The sequence below is a fragment of the Lontra canadensis genome, unplaced genomic scaffold (assembly GCF_010015895.1).
Source record: "Lontra canadensis isolate GAN:19392208 unplaced genomic scaffold, GSC_riverotter_1.0 scaffold6, whole genome shotgun sequence".
Lineage (NCBI taxonomy): Eukaryota > Metazoa > Chordata > Mammalia > Carnivora > Mustelidae > Lontra > Lontra canadensis.
In genome coordinates, this window is record NW_022631000.1 from 11,953,356 (window position 1) to 11,968,844 (window position 15,489).

General features: G+C 38.7%; 1 protein-coding gene and 1 long non-coding RNA gene across 6 annotated transcripts in view; one reads left to right on the forward strand and one right to left on the reverse strand.

Annotated features, from left to right (window-relative positions):
• CD96 (CD96 molecule) overlaps positions 1–11,428 on the forward strand; it is a 93,535-nt gene extending 82,107 nt beyond the window's left edge. For all 5 annotated transcript variants that reach the window (XM_032852173.1, XM_032852175.1, XM_032852174.1 and 2 more), the window contains 4 exons: positions 4,451–4,513; positions 5,273–5,362; positions 8,613–8,736; positions 11,026–11,428. In XM_032852173.1, coding sequence (XP_032708064.1) covers positions 4,451–4,513; positions 5,273–5,362; positions 8,613–8,736; positions 11,026–11,134 — 386 coding nt within the window. In that variant the 3' untranslated portion in view covers positions 11,135–11,428. The remainder of the gene's footprint in view (positions 1–4,450; positions 4,514–5,272; positions 5,363–8,612; positions 8,737–11,025) is intronic.
• Positions 10,440–15,489, reverse strand: part of LOC116864542 — a 49,271-nt gene continuing 44,221 nt past the window's right edge. The window contains exons 2-3 of the long non-coding RNA XR_004382038.1: positions 11,343–11,570; positions 10,440–10,810 (exon numbers count right to left, since the gene is read on the reverse strand). This is a non-coding gene — a long non-coding RNA (uncharacterized LOC116864542). The remainder of the gene's footprint in view (positions 10,811–11,342; positions 11,571–15,489) is intronic.

Consider the following 15,489-nt stretch of genomic DNA (forward strand, 5'->3'; position numbering starts at 1 on the left):
CTGGATGTTCTCATCCTGACATTCAGGTGATCAGGCCATGGAGCAGAAAAGGGAAGCTTAATTACTTTTCTCTTTGTCTTTCCCTGCCATCCATCCGGTCCAGTGGTGCCTAAAGCCACATTGAAATCAGTCTGGCTAAGTTAGAGGAGCAGAAAAATGAAATGATTCTCCATAGGCCCCTATGCCTCCAATTTGCCCCATTACCAAAATCAACAAGCTTATCATTACCTCACCACGTGTGCCCATGCACGTGCGCACGCGCGTGCACACACACACACACATACACACACACACACACACACACACACACCTGGGGCCTCATAGTACCTCTTAAAAACCTCACATAGGGTCTCTATTTTATTCTTTGACCATACATTCCTATTCTTCAAAATTTATGTACCCTTCTTCATAAATTTTGCAATTGTATTTTTTACCCTGTCCTTGGTCCTGGTTGGATCTTCTCAGGCTCTTGATAGCTCTGCCTAATAATTTCATAGCAACCCATTCTATTTTCCATAGGGAGAAGGGATGGAGAGGCTGAGGTTGAGGGGTTGAGAGTCAATTACAGGGACATAGCAATGCCAGAACCTACGGCAATGTTGGGCCCTGCTCCTCTTTCAGGCTGTAAGATAATTCCGGTAGTCCTGCTGCTCCCTGTTGGCTAAGATGCTGAATCTCTACACTCACCACTTTTCCTCTCAAATTCTAAAATCTTATGTATCTCAGATCACTTCTCATTCTGTTCCTCTTCTCTAAAACACTGTTCTCCAATTCTGTTACCTAGTTCCTGATTAGGTGAACCACAAATTCAAGATTTCTTTCTCTGATTTTAAGTTCCATTTTCTGTTAAAATACCAAATTCTGGGGGCTTCCTGGGTCTCTCCACATCTAGCACACAAGACCTGCATATCCAAAGATCATGAGTGTCATCTTTTTTTCATGGTCGGGAAGAGCATGAGGGTCCCATCTATAGATGAGGTGGTCATGGCAAGAACAAACAGGGTAGCTGATGCCAGTGTGTTCTTGGTGTAAGGGGTGGTGCTGGCCCAGTACATATTCACCCTGAAGAGGAGGATGGTGCAGAAAACCAAGATCCTTGAGATTCCTGTATCCAAATCCTGCTTGCCACCCATGCCATTATTCCAGGACAAAATCAGAGACAGAAGAACTCAGAATGTCTTAAGGAAGATTGGGTAACTGAGACAAGTCTCCATAAATGTACATGTAGAAATGATGCCCAAATTCCAGAGAAGTTCAGCTTACTCTATAAGAATAACAAAACTTATCTGTGGTTTTATCAGAAAAGGAGCTTTCAAGCTTCAGATAACCATGGATTTTGGTATGACACTAAGTAGACTTTCCTACAAATGAAAAGATGCCCAACATATCATAATAGTTACTGACCACTGTAAACTGGTTACAAAAGATGGTCAAGTTTTTCCAACTAAGGAAAAACACTATGTTGTCAAAATTAATTCTGTTTTTACCATGGGATGAAAATATCCCTTTGTGGTGGAAAGATGTGCTAAAGCACATAGTTTCCTTGTTGAATAAGCTTCACCCAATGCTAAATTTAAATAAATTATAGAAAAATCCAATGTTATGCTCCAGGAAGGATATAAAAATTTATTTGAGAAACTCTAGCAACACAGCGTCCTGATGTTAATATTTTCAGCTGATAATGGTGATGTATTCAAGGAGGTTATCCATCAAGCTGGTGTTTATCATCCAAATGTCAAAGTAGTGTTTATTCAAGGATTTTGATGCAAGTGGAGTCTCAAAAGATTTAAAGAAGAATTAACTCATGTATTTAACAAACAGAATGGTGGTATGAAGAACGCAGAATACTTCAATCAATTAAAAGACATAAAAACATAATTCTGCTAAGAGACTCTCAAGGAGACTTAATGGCAGATCAAGTAGCCAATGTGGAGCACATTCTGAAAATTGGATATCTTTGGATAGAATGGATAGGCTTTTAGAAAAATGTTATGTTAATGAAAGAGGAATCTTTAGAAGTAGTAAAGTCTGTCTTACTGAGGATTCTATAAGTAAGTATTCTTCAGGAAGACCTCTTTCCTGTGGGAGCAATTGATATAAGAATGGCCCATCTCTTTGTCTTGTTGAAAGACTCTTACGTATAATACATTCTTGCTCTTGAAGTTTTTTTTTCTTTATAATACCGAAATATTTTCAGACATGTTGAATCCATCAACCGGAATCTCCTTTTTCTTCAACTCTCTCAGTACACTCCCCACTGTATTTTTTTTTAATAGAATAAAGACAAATCTTAAAACCAAAACTGGAAAAATAACTCCCTGCTTTTCCAAAGTGGATTCTGTAGCTTAATTTTATCACACAGTTTCTGAGGAGTAGAAGTCTAAAGAGGAAAATTTTAAAAATGGCCAACTAATTTACAAAATTTTAAGTACTGCCATTTTTGTAATTTGGGTGGATCGTGCTGATGGTATCACCATCTCCTGAAATTGTGCTATGCTCGGTTATTTTGCCTGGGGAAAATTAATATTGAGAAGAAAGGATTGGCATTCTATATTGGGTGAAAAAACTTTGTTACCCACATGTAACTGACCATTTCATACCTGGGCGCCTGCCTGGCTCAGTTGGTAGAACATGTAACACTTGGTCTTGGGTTTGGAAGATTGAGCCCCATGTTGGGTGTAGAGACGATCTAAAAATAAAATTTTAAAAATAATTTTCTGTATTTACTTGCTGATGTGATAAATATGAAATGGAAAAAAATTGAATACCCAATTCCCTCAAAGGGATAGCATTTGTTCAACTACTTATATCTTAGCATAAATTAATTTATCACATCCTTTCTGGCAAACAGACTTTGAAAAGATAAAAAATAAAGGTATCAAGCCCTAAAAATTACAAGTTATGTAGAGGCACCATGTTGGGCAAAATATCTTGTAAGTTTATCCAGAACAAAATGCCTTCTTTGTAATTTTATCTAAATCCAGACCTAGTCCCAATTTCTTTTTAATTAGTTGTTGTTCTTTGTTATTCAAATCCCCACCATTAAGGCTTAGCCTTTAAAAATTGGCTTTTGAAAAAACATTAGTCCATCATCTCTTGACCTTGGTATTCTATCTAGAACATCACCAACAAAAAGTTGTCAAGATCACATGTTCAGGGTCAGATAATTATACTGAAAATAAGAACATCTCCCTGACCTAGTCAAATCAAAATTGCTGTGTGTAAAACTCCCCTTACCTCTGGGGTGACCCTAAGTCAATTAGCTATGACAAACTGTACTGTGAGCACGCCCTGGAAAGCATTGAGTTACACCAGTCCTGAAGGGCCTGATAACATACTTGTCTGTAGCTGCAACTGCCATTGACATTTAGGGGGAAAACCAAGGAAAGAAAAGACTAAGGGTTTTTTGGTTTTGGGGTTTTTTTTTAAATGTTTATTTTGGTTTGGTTTGGTTTTGCTTATTTGTTCTGGTCTTGACACACAAGAAAGCACTTAACTTGGAAAATCATACATGCTAATGTTTTAAACAGATGAGCATAATGTTTTTCTACTGATTTTCTAACTGCATGTAACTATAGCTATTTTACTTTATACTACATTATAAGCCTGTTATCAAATACAGAAATGCAGAGCCTGCCAAGAAGTAGAACTTTCTTGCCAGAGAGGGGGAACTAGACAAAATGAGTTGATAGATCTACTCCAAAAGCTCTAGGTACTGCCTGAGTTTGCTACCATCCACTCAAGGGGAAAGTTTGCTTCTGAATCCATCAAGATGACTCAGCACAGCAGCTAGTGAGGCCTGTGACCAGAAGGGTCTGAAAATTCACTGTTGACACAGTTCACTTGACATAGCCAAACAAGAATATCAACTTATCCACAAGTACACACTATTTTGTTCCCTCATGCATGTCCTACCAAGGTCTTCAAAGTCCCTTTGGCACCTTTGCTTGACTAAAGGCCACCATAACACACCTGGGCTTTCATTCTCTCCCATGTACTGGATGAACACAAGAATAGTTACGACGCACTCTCTGTGGCTGGGAAAACCTCTCCTAGTATTTTGTTTCTGTTCCTTCTTCCTGCTTCTAAGTAGCTATAATCAAAACCTTCCCTATTTGAGACATCAGAATCACAAGTTTTCCCTCAACTCCCACTTTATTTTGGGACATTCTAATGTGTGCTGCAGAATAGTTCAGTGATTTTTCCTTATATATTCATTAATAATCTTTTTTCATTTTATTATTATAAATTATTAGATTCAATTAAAGGTCAAGAAGAGGCTAGAAAATAACTAGTCTTATACAGATTGACTCTTCTTTCTTTAATTTTTAAATTTTTTATTAACATATAATGTATTATTAGCCCCAGGGGTACAGGTCTGTGAATCGCCAGGTTTACACACTTCATAGCACATCAGGTTGATTCTTCTAATATCTTTTTCCTTTAACAGCTTCATGGATGCCCAGTGAAACATATAGTTCATCCCCCTCAGGTGCAAATTCAACAAATCATGGTGAGTGACGGGGGGGAAGGGGAGATTTAGGGTCGGGAAGGTGTTGGCAGAGGTGGAAAAACAAGAACTGGTAAGAAACCAATCTCAGACAGATATAAAAAGTGCAACTTGATGATGAAAATGACAATGAATAGAACCAAAACTTCTCCCTGCCACAGTCACTCTAAGAAGCTAGTCAGAGACCAAGTCTTAGATTTTTTTTCTCTATTTTATTTCAAAATGAAATCTACAAAATAGCATTTCTTGGCTAATTAAATCCATTAAAATTGCATTTTAAATTTTAATTTTCCATTAGCAATTGAGAAGATTTGTCAACATGGAATTGTCTACTAGAATGTTGCAAAGAGAGTTTTATTGACTTTATCAAACACATTACAGTGGGAGAAATGGTATTTCACTGGGAGAATACAGAAAGGTCCCATTTTTCTATGGGTCCAACATAAGACATTTTCCTATAATCATGTAAATTTCTCATGGAGATTCTTTAGCAAATATTGTTCTGTTATATGTGCTGTACAGCTTCTCTTTTCCTCTTTAAACCTATAGAGAGTTTCACTTTTTTGGTAGTTGTTAGTTTCTAAGGTCCAAGTCTTGATATAAATTGGTCCTTAGTAAACTTTATACATAGTACTTAGGAGCATTTAGGCCATTAAAATTGAGCTCTTCCTTCACTAGTGAGATCCAGTCATGATCTTACACCACTTGATTGGGTTGAGATGGCTGTTAGGATCAGTTCACATATTCCCTGTATATCCCTAGGTGGTGTCTTCACCAGCACAATCAGGACATTTTCAGAAGTTCCCACAACTACCAATGGATCTACTAAAAATATTCACATCCATATCACTGGTGAGTCATTTACTTTTTTCTCAATTTTGTGTTTTACTCACTCAACAAATATTTGTTGGGTACCTACCATTTGCCAGGTACTGTACCAGTTGTTGGGTATACTCTGTGAAAGAAGTAGATCTTTCTTGTCTTGTATACAGAGAGACCTTGAAAACACTGACCTTCGGAAGATTATAATTTATTGAAGATGATATACATTAAGTAAAAAATCATATAATTAAATATGTTTGTGACAGATATACTGTGACATAATATAAGGTATTGTCAGAACATAACAGAAATACGTAATTTTAATTGGCAACAGGAAAGGATAAATATATCCTCTAAGGATATATTTAAATTAAAATCTGAAAAATGAATAAAAATTGGCTAGGCAAAAAGTGAGAAACATTTTATCCTATGAAAATATATCTGAGACAAGAAAGATTGTTGGGGGGGCTCCTGGGTGGCTCAGTGGGTTAAGCCTCTGCTTTGGCTCACGTCATGATCCCAGCGTCCTGGGATCGAGCCCCGCATTGGGCACTCTGCTCAGTGAGGAGCCTGCTTCCCCCCTCCCTCTCTCTGCCTGCCTCTCTGCCTGATCTCTTGTGATCTCTGTCAAATAAATAAATAAAATCTTAAAAAAAAAAGATTGTTGGAACAAATAGTATTTCTGTAATTAAACTAATAAAATTTTATCGATACTGAGTATAATTTCTTGTTTTATATATAAGAGATCAAGATCTTCCCAACCCAGATCTTGATTGTAAGTGCAGAGGCATTGTCAACTCACTTCAGAGGGTGTTCTCTTGACTGGTGAACACTCCACTTGAATTCTCAGCTTATTCTGTATCAGAGGTCATCCAGTCCTCAGATCATTGGAGCATCCTGCATACAACATCCCAGTAGAACAAACTGAAGTCCTACTGATGCCTTTCAGATATTGGTGCCTTAAAAAACTGCCTAGTTCAGAGATGGGGCAAGATGGAGCTCCGCTTCTCCACTGAGACATTCCTGAAGTCAGTGGTCTCATTTTCTGTGTGTGGTAGGGAGAAAAATTTTAAGCATTGGTTTAAAACCTTTTGTTCTTTTATTTCTCTGAAACTTTAGGCGTAAAATGTTATATCCCACCATGTTACCAATGTAGAGCCTAGTAAATTTTGACTTGACTGAAACAGAACTTTGTGTAGTCTTGTTAATCATCTGTATGATTGTTTCTTTTATGATCACGATACTCTTTCACAGTTCACAGTTCTACTGCTACTGTGAAGTAGTGTGAACTAGTCACCTGCACATACAACATAGCATATGGGTATGTATTGCAGGACTACATGGGCTTCCAGAGTAACCTAAGCATCTGCTTAGACTAGGCTGAGGTTGGGTGAACATCAGAAAGAACCCAGGTCTCTGGATGTGTGTCATAAACATGACAACATCATATTGCTGCAGTCCAAACTATGTTAAACACAGAGAAGATTTGGTAACTAATATTTTGAATCCATCTCTTTTGGTCTATGTGTTTTGAGACTTTGCTTTATAAAAAGCACTATAATAAATATGAGGCAATTAGAGAAATTAAAAACCTAGTCTCCACCCACAAACAGTTCACAATCTAGTTGAAACAATAAAAGAAAATGAATCCAAATCATTCTAATACAAAATTGACTTTTTGCCCAAATGATCTACATAATCTGAAGAGCTAAAGATCTATCCATAATGTATAAGGAATTTCACTGGGGTGTTGTTAGAAATAACAAAAGCCTGGAAACAATTTAACCCTTGAACATCAAGAGACTGAGTAAATAAACCATGATACATCTATATATTGGGGAACTAGCCACTCATTTAATCAAAGAAGGTAAAGATTTACCTTTATGCACTTTCATGGAAATTATTCCAAGAGCGTTTTTTTGAAATTTTGTATTTATTTTTTTTCAAGAGCATTTTTTTTAAGAAAGACACAAGGGACAGGACAATATGTATTGCCCTCATTTCTAAGAAAAAGAGATATATATTCATTATACATGTACATGTTTATATATGCGTATAAAATTTCTAGTGGAATACATAGTTAACTATTAAAAGTTACTGCCTCTAATATGGATAACTGGCATCTGAAGTCATAAAGACACTTCCTTTTTCATTATAGCTTTATATTTCTGTACTATTTGAATTTTTAACATGATTGTAAAATGCTCTTCAAAAAGGAAAATATTAAGTAACTGTGTAATTATAAACATTCCCTTTTATTCTCTGCAGTAGAATCAATCTTACTTCCTAAAAGAGTTAATTTTCTTAATTCTTCCTTCATGTTAGAAAAAAGGTAAAACAGTCCAGAATATGATATTTACATTGCCTCTGGTCTAAATCAACAATATTGGAAAGTCTTTGATTCACATAGTCTGACTTGGTGTACAAATGCTAGAAATGCAATGAATGAATTGAGTGTAGATATAATCAAGGGGTAAGAAAAACCAGTCTGCTTATCACCCACCAATATAATTCCTTCCAGACCTTTACTTTGGACTTCCTCCCTTTGCAGACCATAGAAAGAGCAAAATAACTGATTTTAGTTTTACCCCTTTTGTCACTTCTCTCCTTTCTATTGCCGAAATGCACAGAAGGAGAGAGAAAGAAAAAGAAGGGAGGTGGTAGAAAGGATTAGAAAATCTCTATTCTGGACACTGTTTCCTGAGTGACATCCAAATGAAAAGTCTTGGATGATGATCTTTTGAGCACTACGACTCGATGCGTACTAACCAGGCCTTCTCAGTTTGGGATTTTCAGGGCATCAGAATGTTATGATGTTATAATGCTTTTTTCCTCCTCCTAATACATTAATATTCCATAAAGCATATAATGACTCCTTAAAGAATAAGCAAAGCCAAAGCTAGGCCATTATTTCACATATAAAGTTTCCTTTACTGGAGTAAATTTGGAATACAGATTTAGAGCTTATCCCTCTTATTTTTCATTTTTACAAATTCATTACCCACCATGTGCCAGGAATTGTCCAAGACCTTGGGAAAAAGAAAGAAAAAAAAAAAAGATTCATTCTGGGAACATTATAACAAGAAAGACATTCACATAAATAGTAACTGCAGAGGTGCAAAAACGGAAGTGAGAACAAGGCATAGATATGATCCCAGAGCATGATTGTGGTCAGTGAGGGCTATTGGAGAAAACAGGTAGGAGAGAGGGTTCAAGTCATGCTGCTTTGAAATTGCCAAAGTTTGGTATGAAAGTTCATCTCTCGTTATGTCCTTTGCAGGTATTGTGGTCAATAAACCTAAAGATGGAATGTCCTGGCCGGTGATTGTAGCAGCTTTGCTCTCTTTCTGCATAGCGCTGTTTGGTCTCGGAGTGAGAAGGTGGTGCCAGTACCAGAAGGAAATGTGAGTATAATCCTGAATTTGCAGGAACAGAGATAGTCTTTCAGTACAACATATTCACTCAGCACTTTGTTTTGATTTAAAGATTTTATTTCTTTATTTGACAGAGACAGAGAGAGAGCACAAGTAGGCAGAGTGGCAGGCAGAGGGAGAGGGAGAAACAGGCTCCCCGCTGAGCAGGGATCATCTCTCCCGCAATCCTAGGACCCTGGGATCATGACCTGAGCTGAAGGCAGACGCTTAATCAACTGAGTCACCCAGGTATCCCTCACTCAGCACTTTAAGTATCACTCGTATATGGCATTCTCATATAGAACTGAGGAAAAGAGGCTCAGAGAAGCTCAGAGAAGCTCCCCAGCTTGCCCAGCACCACCGAGCTGGGATGAGTTGTGCAACTTCTGCCTTGGTGTCCCCTTCTCCCTGCTCAGTCAGTGACACTCGTCAGATGGAGCAAGTCAGTGGGCATGAAATGAGAATGGAGCCTTGCCTCACCTCAAACACTAAAACTGATTTTTCTTTTAATCTTCATTACTTTTTCATTTTCATGCATCTCTGAACTGCCTGGGCCCAGCTGGACCCAGATGCTCAAGTGTGAAATTGAGTGAGAAAGGTAATTTTAAGAAACCCCAGCTGCTTTCAGCAGAATGGACTTTTACCATCTTTTTTCTTTTTCCCCAAGGACAAAAGAAAGTAAACAGTGGGTTACCCCTCTTTTGTCTTATTGAATATCTTCCAAGAATCTTTTCCCTCCACTCCACCATCTGAAATGACATGTCAGATTAAGCCTCACTTTTCTGACTTGGCTCTTTTGGATCCAGAGTAGACCATGATTAGAGGAGACCCCTACAACATACAGAGATGTTCTCCCACTCCTACTGCTACTGTCTAAAATGCCAATGACCACTGTGTGGTACCTTCTACTTAAACTGTCCTTGAAGACTCTATATCCATGTGTGGCAAGTGTTTCCTGGTGAAAAACAAAACACTAAACCAGTAGTCAGGAATTCTGGACTCTTGTCCAAGCACTACACTTTGGCTACCATATGACCTTGACGACTTCCTAATTTCCCTGAAACAACAGAAGTGCAAATTTCTTAGAATTTTATCTACCTGTTGAAATATATTATCTGCATCAAAGCATCAGAAAAAACAGGTAATAGGCATTAGATATTTTTATTAAAAGAAGAAAGCGGGAATCTGAAATTTTGAATTGATTCTTTTTATTATTCTGTAATCCAATATTTGTGTTATATAGAGATGAGAATCTCTCTCTCTCTCTCTCCTTCTCCATGTCCATGTCCATCTCTATCTCTATACCACAGCAGGGGGTTACAGATTTGAGTCAAGGACAAAAATCTGTCCACAGATGAATTTCTGTGTCTTGATATCAAGAGAGCTGGAGAATTTGTACAGCTAAATCCCAAATTCAGACGTATGCCTAATGCATTTCAAAGAGTTGTGCTAACATAGAACAGTACTTTTGATATAAAGATGACTTTAAGAATGTTCACTGATTCAGGGGCACCTGGGTGGCTCAGTGGGTTAAAGCCTCTACCTTCGGCTCGGGTCGTGATCTCAGGGTCCTGGGATCGAGCCCCACATGGGGCTCTCTGCTCAGTGGGGAGCCTGCTTCTCCCTCTCTCTCTGCCTGCCTCTCTGCCTACTTGTGATCTCAGTCTATCAAATTAAAAAAAAAAAAAAAGAATGTTCACTGATTCAAATGTAAGGGATTCTGACATTAACCACCCAGTATCAACCAATACAAGGATTCCGTAGAGCCTTTCTTCCCATCTCAGCCCTATCCTCACAGTGCACAGTGACTGTGTGGGTGAAGGCGGGGGTAAGGTTGGCAAAGGGATTATTTGAAAACCTTCAGTCGTTAGTCCCAGAATTTAAAGATTTTGTCTCTGGAGGAGTATTTTAACCCACATAAGAGAAACACTTCTTCTATTAGGAGGCAGTTTCCATGGAGAATATGGGTTCTGGTCAAAAGACCAGAATCGCTTGTCTGGTTCTCTTTACCAAGTTGCTGAAGACCTCTGAGCCTCAGTAGAATGATGACAATAATGTCCAATCCCTAGATGCAAATTAAATAATGTTATGATAAAAATGCTTCGCAAACTATATAATACCTATAATACCTATTAATGCTATTATAATGTGGCTAATAAACAGAAGGAAAAATTCTGAGGGAACTGGTGGGGATGTCTCTTTCTCTGTGTCCTATTTTCCTATATCCCTGAATCACCACCTCACATTCCTAGCGTTGAAAGAGCAATGTTTTGTTCCTAGCATGGAAAGACCCCCGCCTTTCAAGCCACCTCCACCTCCCATCAAGTACACTTGCATTCAAGAGTCCACGGGAAATGATCTGCCTTGTCACGAGATGGAGACGCTCTAAGAGCCGCTTGAGACTTGCTACATAGAACTCTGCTAGAATCCTTCGAGAAGCTGGATATTGTGCTTTATTAACATAATTGCCCTCTAGCCGAGCCTTTACTGCAGCTGCAGTGGATGTCATAAGTGAGTGACCTGTTTTCCCAGCAACTCAGCCCCTTTCATCTGCATGCCTGAAACTGAGCAAGAATGAGGCGCAGTCATGCTCATACCCCATGCTATCTGTAAGAATGTTCTTGCTTATGTAAGAAGTGCAAATGAGGCTGCTGTTATTAAAAAAGTACTTGCAGTGTTTTTATTTTTCATTTTAGTTCACTGACTGAGGTGACGACAGTGGTTTCAAGCATATGTCCACGCCAGATCCTCTTCCTTTTGGGCATCTGCCAACATTCTGAACTATTTGCCAAAAGTATGATCATCCCTGAGGTTTGTTGCATTCCCTAGGAAAATTACAAAAAGAAGAAAATGTGAAAGTTCTAGAAAGAGTTCCAAATAAGTGCAAGTAGTCCTCGTACGGAAAATATTTTGCTTATTTTCACTAGAGGGAATCATAATACCTTGCACAAGATGCCAGTCCCAGTCCCCCTTCCTCCCACCATGTTCTGCCCAGCCTCCTGCCCCATGGATTGAGGAGGGATCAAAGGGAAACCTGGCCAGCAACCAAGTAGCCTCAAAGATATAGGGAACACTTCATTGGCCTCTAAAATGATATGAACTAAGAGTGGTCTGGTCTCATCCTCAGCTTTTACCTGTGTGTGTGTGTATGTGTGTGTGTGTGCACTTGCACACGTGTGCATGCGTGTGTTTGTGCATGCATAGGTACATCAAACTATTACATGAGTAAACAGGCACCCTAACCCCAATCCAATTTCTGCAAATCCTATTATTCTCATTTTCTTCTGGGAACTCTCCTGTTCATCCAGTCTGCATGTTTTTATCTGTCTTAAGATAAATACAGGCTCAAATCATACTAGCGTTGTTGAATTAATCCTGTCCCTACCACTCTTTTATAAAATAGTTCAGATAGAACGTATAGGTAATGGAAAAGAAACCTAGTTAGCCACACCTGTTCTGTATTCAACAAGAGTTCCTGAGTGAGTAAATTACTGATGCTCCTTGTTCTTCTAAACCACCCAAACACCCTACCCTCAGAAGGAGCAACAGATGTTGCTATCAGATATGACAGGCAAATGCTGTGTGGACTTTAGTCTCAAAAGGAACATTTAGTTCATTTGCAGTGTACTTATCCCTGACCGCATATGAGAATAACTTGGAAAGTTTTTTTAAACACCAGAGCTGTCCCACTCCAAAACAATAAAATCAGAATCCCTGTGGAGTGAGACCGAGGCGTTCGCACTTCCGGGTGATTTGAGAGTTCAGCCAAAGTTGAGAACTGCTGAACCAGTCAAGGTCCCTTCTCATTAATCAGAATCTTGGTTAGGTACTTATTTTTGGTGGTGACCAGCCTCTAATGTGTCCGTCATGATTCTTGCCTCTTATAAAGTCCCCACTGATACCGAATGCAACTAAGTTGTATAGCTGGCCAAGACTAGGGTAAGGCAAGGAAGACAACTATGCTATAAAATTTAAGGAGATATTCAAATCCAGGGTCATGTACTTGTACAATCTTGCGAGTACCGGTTGCTGGCCCAGTATAATCGATGATATGCAGAAGTCACCAGAGTGTGACTTCCAAGGCTAGGTCATAGGATACATGGTAGCTTCTGCATTGATCTCTCTTTGATCAGTCTCTCTGGAAAAAGCTGGTCACCATGATGTGAGGACACTCAAGCAGCCCTGTGGAGAGGGCCTCCTGTCAAGGAATAAAATCCTATTGCTAACAAGTATCAACTAGCCCACCATATGAGCGAGCCATCTTGGAAGCATGTCCTCCAGTCCCCACTCAAGCCTTTGGTTAACTGCACCTCAGCTGATCTTTTGACTGGGACCTCATAAGAGCCAGAACCACTCAGCTAACCTCTTCTGGTTTCCTGACCCACAGACACTGTGCGGGATAATAAACACTCATTATTTAACACCACTGTCTTTAGGTATAACATGTTACACAGTAATAGATAACTAATACAGCCCAATGAATGGAAAAAATAAACTAATGTTTGCCTGCCTTAATTACCCTCCATTCCTCATTAATTCTTGAGAAATAAATAAGACTAGCTTCATATGTGCCTTTGTCAAAAATAGTCGCTTTTTTTTTTTTTTGGATCCAGCAGAAGTTTTATTTTAACTGAAGAACATACGGTTGGCTTGACCAAATTAACTTTGCATTATAGGTCTTTAAAAACATTAACATTTTGCCAGGATGGGCATTAGAGGTCCTGTTACAAAAATGGAATTAAGACACTATGTGAATTTGAGTTGCCCAACATCACATAATCAGAAGGGATAGAGCCAGAATGATGGAAATCCATCTCTGATTTCCAGTCCATGGTGTGATCAATCTCCATTATATCATAATATTTCATTGCTTTGGTGTCTCTTTTTACTATAGACAAGAGATGTTTTGTGTACATTTAGGTAAATATTGATTTTTTTTTTTAATGCCCAAATTGTTGACAGAAAACAGAAAAGTAGAAATAATTGACCCCTGAGGGTAGAATAGCCAAGAAAGTGTGGGGGGAAAAAAAAAGACTAAGAAAAAGTAAAAAGAGTAATCAAGACCAGACACCAAAAGAAGTTTAGAGAATCTGACCAAGGCCAGAGATCCTGAAAGAGCATTGTCTCAGAAACTCAGAGCCAGCAAGAGGTTCTTGAAGGCAGCCCTCTAGGAGAGTTGGCTTTGACTTGCACTTGAAGATTGAATCTGCAGAAATACAGAAATTTTGTTCCCTGAGTTTTGATAACAGCAGTCGTGGCTATGTCGACCACCCAAAGCTTGAATGTCCAGCAGAGATAGGTGAAATGGTGAGTGAAAGTTACCCCCGTGGGAGAAAAAGACATTAACTGGAGAAATGGGCTGATGTTGCAAGAAGAAACACAAGATGAGATGGTGAGAGAAGGGCATTTTATTTCCCAGCTTCTGCAAAGGGGCTTTCTTCCCTGGATTCTGTGGTTATTTACAAGGCGGCATTCTGCAGCCAGGAAGCCATGACCAGAGAGAACAGGAGATTATGACCTTGGGCAAGATCAGGGACAGAGAACACCTTTGAAATGATTGAATACAATTTTTCTCCCCAACCGGCATCTCTATAGTCTTCTAACTTCTGTTACATTCTTTGCCTTGTCTGCTCACTCAGATTCCTCATGTCTGCTCAAAGGCTCTGTGAGATTGTGATTATATGGTGGCACACTGGGGAAATTAAAGGATATGAGTAACATACCCAAGATCACAACGTAAAGAAGAGAACATGGAGGTGCCTGGGTGACTCAGTCAGTTAAGCTGCTGCCTTCAGCTCAGATCATGATCCCAGGCTCCTGGGATGGAGCCCCACATTGGGCTACCTGCTCAGTGGGGAGTCTGCTTCTCCCTCTCCTCCCCAGCCCCCTGCTCACTCTTTCTCAAATAAATAAATAAAATCTTAAAAAAAAAAAAAAGCTGATCTAAAAAATATCTAAGAACCACACCCTCCATACCCTCCATGAGTGTAGAGTTTAATGGGAGAGACAGACATTTAAACAAATAAATACATGTGAAAATAAAAGTATGTATAAAGAAGAGAAACGAATAAAGAAAAGGGTATCATCTCAGAGACAGAATGTAAGAAATATTTTCAGAAGCCTTCAGAAAGGAGCCGTCAATAGAGACAAAGGCACTGAGACATAGTAACCCGACTTGAAAATCTTACCTAAGAATTATGCATACCCAGAACACAAGAAGGGTTCAATAACAGAAAATCTCTTAATATTTTGCCATATAATTAGGGCTTAGGAGGGAAAGCATACAATTAATCTTAAAAGATGAAGATGCTTAAAAGGTCTTTGGCAAAATCCAGTGCCCATTCCTAATAAAAACTCTTGAGAAAATGGTATATTGTCTTAACTATATGTTTATACATAATATGTGTGTGCATATCTGTATCTATTTATATATAACATATATACATACACTAGTGTAGTATATAGATATTATAACTAGTTATATATATATATATATACTATAGTACATACACACACATATATATATGTGCTGTAATATACACTATAGTCATTGTACATACATACTGTAACTATTCCTACAAATATAACTTTACAAATATATGTGTCCAGGGACACCTGGGTGGCTCAGTAGGTTAAGCATCTGCCTTCGCCTCAGGAGCTCAGATCATGATCTCAGGGCTCTGGGATCAAGTCCTGATTTGGACTCCTTGCTCAGCAGGGAGCCTGCTTCTCCCTCTGCCTGCG